Below are 5,000 nucleotides of genomic sequence, written 5' to 3' on the forward strand. Positions count from 1 at the left end.
GGAATACTTGACAATTATTCTACGAGGGCGCCCTGGATATGAAGGGAGTTGGTTATAATCATTTTATATTCAGCGAGTCCGAGTAGAATAATTGTTTTATTAAAAACTTCAGGATGAAAAACTCTTCCACGCTGATTTCTGCCTTGGTCAATTCAGGTCGAAAACAGCTTTTGTCGGTCGTTTTTTCTCAGAGCTGCAAAAATGTTTTCAGCTCGCTTTATTGCTGACGCGTTCCTTGACCCTATTAGGTACAGCAGGTATATGAACTGATAGCCCCTGTCCGGCGAGCCAATGAAAATGGTGGAAATCTGATATCCGTAGTTCAGTTTTAATAAATACGGTTAACGTCTCCAAGTGTTCCTAAAATCTACTCCGCAAGGAAAGAAAGATAAACAGTTGCATGTGCCCTAACCTAAACATAACGCTGACCGTGACACTTAACTTTATTGCTGGAAATAGGGAGCAAAAGGCTTGGACTTTGTTAGATACCAAAATTGGGCGTGACCCTATTCACGTGCGTTTCTAGACATGAGTGTCTGTTCGATAGCGTAGTGTTTTCACTCCGCAATGGGATGCCCAGTGGGAAAATACATGTTAATTTGATTAAGAAAATAACACAAACAGCGGTGATAAACATTGTATTTTATCACCGCTGTTTGTGTTATTTTCTTAATCAAGCTACGATGGCCTAAGAACAAGAGTTTATACGATACCTGTTAATTTGCCCCCTGAGCATCCCGTAATGTCTTTCGAAACACTAGAAAGAAAAATGGCTGCCGTATATGCAAAAAGGTCTATTTACGCCTCTTTTATCAGCCTGTTAATGCTTATTGACCGAATGCATAAATGGCGGCCAAAAATGTATTCTTTTGTTTATGTGCTAATGAGGCTCACTAGCCTCGCTCTCAAGCAACATTTCTGTTATATTTTGTCCATGCATACGAGGCTAGTGAGGCTAATTAGCACATAAACAAAAGCATATTTTTTTGGCCACCATTTATGCATTCGGTCTATACTACTTTTACCTGAAAAATTTCGTGCAATTTGATTGCCTGAGAGCAGAGGTATTTCACCTTAAAGAGGTTAGGTCACGCTAATTTAGGTACTTTTGTTTAATTTTGTTAATTATGAGCTCTAAACGTGAAATTGGCAGAGCAAGAGCCTTTCATTTGCAAAATCACGGCCACATTACAACTGAGAATGATTTTGCAGCTGTGTAAATGACATTTCGATATAGACAGATTTAAATTTGAAAAAAGGTGAGCCGACGTTTTTCAAATTTAGCCAAATTCAATCCATTTCAATCCTCTCCAGTTTTGCCCATCCATGTCCCTTCTTGGCTTCCCTGTGTTTGGTTAGAGTTCTTCTATAGTTTTGAACAGTTATTTTGATATTTTAGTTAATTCTATGTCCATTCGATCAGTGCTGAAATTGCCTAAAATTGCATGACCTAGCCCCTTTAATAGACCATTTTCGAATTCTCACAGCTGGACTGGATCTAGCAGGAAATGGAGGCTAATGCGGGCAAATTAATTTGCATCTGAAGAGATTTGCCCTCATTAGCCTCCATTTCATGCTAGATCCAGTCTAGCCGTTAGAATACGAAAATGGTCTATTTAAAATACTTACATGTGAAAAATATAGTTACTATGGTAACCAAAATCACAAAATAATCTCGTCGCGCGAGTTACGAAAAAAAATGGCGGAAACATTTCCAGATTTTGAAATTCAGAAGAGTCAAGAAATAAATGAAAATTAAGAAAACCAAAATACTAAGAAACGGTACATCGAGCTGGCTCAATGTCTGGACCAATTGGGCCGAAACAAGAACTTTGAAACCAATTTGCTCCGCCTAGGAAGCGAAAAAACTCGACAAAAGGTTGCAAAAGTTCTTCGCGGGCTTTTACTTCAGGTAGAAGACACACATGACGTAAAACAATAGAACAAAAATCGTGAAACAATACCTAATCAGAATCCTAAATCCCTAAAGACCCCTAAAGCTTTTGTTACGTCATGTGCGTCTTCTACACGAAGTAAAAGCCTCTTCGCGTTACATGAATTTCTCAGGTTGTAGTATAAACAACTCATAGCATGATTTGTATGTGATATGTGGCATAATATGTGGCACCAATCGTGATATTTCAAAATTGCCCCAAATTTCACTCGCCTAACGGCTCGTGAAATCATGTATAACAATTTTGAAATATCACTCGTGGTATTTATGCCAAATATCACCGCAAATCATGCTATTAGGTAAAGTCTGCGTACGAGCCAAGGAGGCCCATCAGGCCGGCGCTTATCTCCGGTTTCCGTAGCATGAAGCAACTAGGAGTATTTCTACTCCCCCCTGGGAGAGAGGCACCGAGGGAGTAAAGTGTCTTGCCCAAGAACACAACACACTGTCCTCGGCCAGGCCCCGATCCCGGACCACTCGATCCGGAGTCGAGCACACTAACCATGAGGCCACCGCGCCTCCCACAAATCATGCTATTACCTATTCAAAAATTTCCCTTTCTTTCATAACTTGGCTCTTCTTCTTTTCTCGGAAATTGTAATTTTTTATGATTAATTGGTAAGAGGACTTCGTGTCGTCCAATTCGGTCTGTAATCATACTCGTGATAAACAAGTCGGACTCCCGCTCCGCGGTCGTCCGATTTTGTTGTTACATCATGTAGCAACAAAATCGGACGCAAGTATAGTCAGATAAGAAAGCAGAGAGGCAATTCAGTCGCACTGCACTTGAGCGTTTAAGGCGCGCGAGTGCGACCACACATGATTTTTTAGGCGCACAGCCAAAAATTTAGTCGCATGTGCGACCATTTGATCGCTAACTTTGAACCCTGACTGGTCACGGAAAGTGTGTATCAACATTCGAGGAATCGAATTGGTGAGAACGTTGAGGTATTTAGAGACAAAATTTATTGTCAGATGCCCAAGTCTTCCACATAACCTTAAATTTGGTCAATTCACGTCTTTAGGGAGCTTAAGATCTACGACGGCGACGTCGACCAAAACGTCACCTCAAAATAGAACTTCACTCTAGTAAAAGTCTTTCGCGATTATTCCATTTCATTCATTTCGTACAATGGGGGCGAAGTATCCTAAAAATAAATTGGTACGAGCGGTTTCAGACTGAAAATAGAGAATGAAAGATTCTCTGTTGCATGCTCACGTTGTCGTCAAAACCTAAAATTTAGTGATTTCACGTCGTTTTCACGCAGAGAACGTTAAAACTATGAACTAAAATCCGTGCTGCACGTGCAGCACAATTATTTATGCTCTTTAACCAATGATATCATTGTCTTGTGGCGTTTTCGTCGACGTCGTCGTCGTAGATCTTAAGCTCCCTTTTGTCAGGGCGAGGACGGCTTAGAAATGTATACAAATGTAAAACGCACGTGCAAGGCGTGCAGAGCTTTGTAACCACTCTTTAGAGACACATAACACTGCTGCAATGTACAATTGCTGGCGGACGAACAAAAGGAGTTAATGAGAGACCAACATGGCGGCGATGAAGTAACGTGAAAAAAAACCTAAACCTAAACAAGAGGGAAAAAGGGGTTACTTCGCTCGCTTCTCGTCATGTCAGTTTTCGAAAAGAAAACCTCGTGGACATTTTGCTCCTTGAATATAGTTGTTCAAAAGTGCGAATAACTGGTCTTCACTCGTGCGATCAGCCGCCATTTTTAATATTTTCTAATAAGTCGCAAACGAATAGAGCTTAATCCCTGGGGGATAAGTTTGGGACACAAATATGGCCGCCGTTGCATTGGCAGGAGTACTAACTTGGCTTTCTTGCTGTCATGTGGGAACACAGGATTCTGTTGCAAATCATTCAGTTGACAGTATGTTTTGGTCCTCTTTAGATCCAGCTATCATACCCACCTCTATTCCTGGACGTGCGGCAGTAACGCAAAGTAAGCAACATTTTCCTTTTTTGGGACCGGGGGAAGGGAGGGGAGGGGAGGGGAGGGGAAGAATATCTTCGTGACTTCTTTGCATATGTAGTTCATAGTGAATTTCAATCGTAGATTGTCTCGTCGGACACATTGTTCAATTTTGGTGTCTGATATTTTAGGCTTCGGGAAGTTGGTCCCTTTTCATCAAGTTATTGATGAAAGTATTGTGAAGCTTAAGTAAAGGGAGAGGCGTTGCTCAGTCGGGTAGTGTGGGGCCTTCTGATCCGTAGGTTGCCAGGTCGATGCCCGTCTCATGCGATCGACGTTTGTTTTGACTTTCCTCTAATCCGTGTAGCTGTAGTTTTGAATACTCGTAAAAGAGAGCAAGGACGGAGGAGGAAGGGAATTGGGGGGGGTGGGGGGGGGGGGGGGGGGAGGTGCGCACCGAGGGCCACACGTTTATCAATAACTCACTAGTTCACTGTCGCGTGTTACCCTCGGTTCTTGTGGATTAGTCTGCGTAGCAGGCGGTTTGGTGATGTTTAGAGGCTTCTTTCTACCGGGCTTGACTTTAGAGTGAAAATAAGTCAAAAGAGCACGTGAAGGGGGGAGGTCAACTAAACTTCACCAAACGATCTGCTACGCAGGCTACTTGTGGATTCAAACCTTGCTGTCTTACTCTGATACGCTTTGCTTCAGATTAAATTCAATCCTCAGAGCATTCCAGCGGATTATTTGAGACCTTAACATTCTTTGCAAATCGCAGTTTTTTGGTATTTCTTGAGAAATGCCTCCCACTTATTACGTTTGTTTCGTATTAAAATTTTCTAGACAATCTAAGGTTTAATCGTTTTATTTTAATCTTACAGGCTGCACAAGAGAACGACGTTTCGTCTTTTTTACTTTGGTAGCACCGCTGAACAGCGCATTTTATGCAGGTGATCATCGATCGGGCTGGATATCATCACCGGAGTTTCCTAACAATTATCCCAATGACGTTGTTTGTATCTGGGTTATTACTCTCCCGGCTGGAACAAGAGTAAAAGTCAGTTTCAAACATTTTCATACAGGTCAGTATTTTCATTACCCTCATTATCATT

The 5,000-nt window shown here is 41.7% G+C and overlaps 1 protein-coding gene across 1 annotated transcript in view; it reads left to right on the forward strand.

The window, feature by feature from the left end:
- The window catches only part of LOC138019675 (deleted in malignant brain tumors 1 protein-like), a 70,707-nt gene that overhangs the window by 36,847 nt on the left and 28,860 nt on the right, over positions 1 to 5,000 (forward strand). Inside the window, exons 22-23 of the mRNA XM_068866537.1 lie at positions 3,868 to 3,918; positions 4,770 to 4,970. Of these exons, the coding sequence (XP_068722638.1) occupies positions 3,868 to 3,918; positions 4,770 to 4,970 (252 nt within the window). The remainder of the gene's footprint in view (positions 1 to 3,867; positions 3,919 to 4,769; positions 4,971 to 5,000) is intronic.

Source organism: Montipora capricornis, chromosome 10 (assembly GCF_036669925.1).
Source record: "Montipora capricornis isolate CH-2021 chromosome 10, ASM3666992v2, whole genome shotgun sequence".
Classification (NCBI taxonomy): Eukaryota; Metazoa; Cnidaria; class Anthozoa; order Scleractinia; family Acroporidae; genus Montipora; species Montipora capricornis.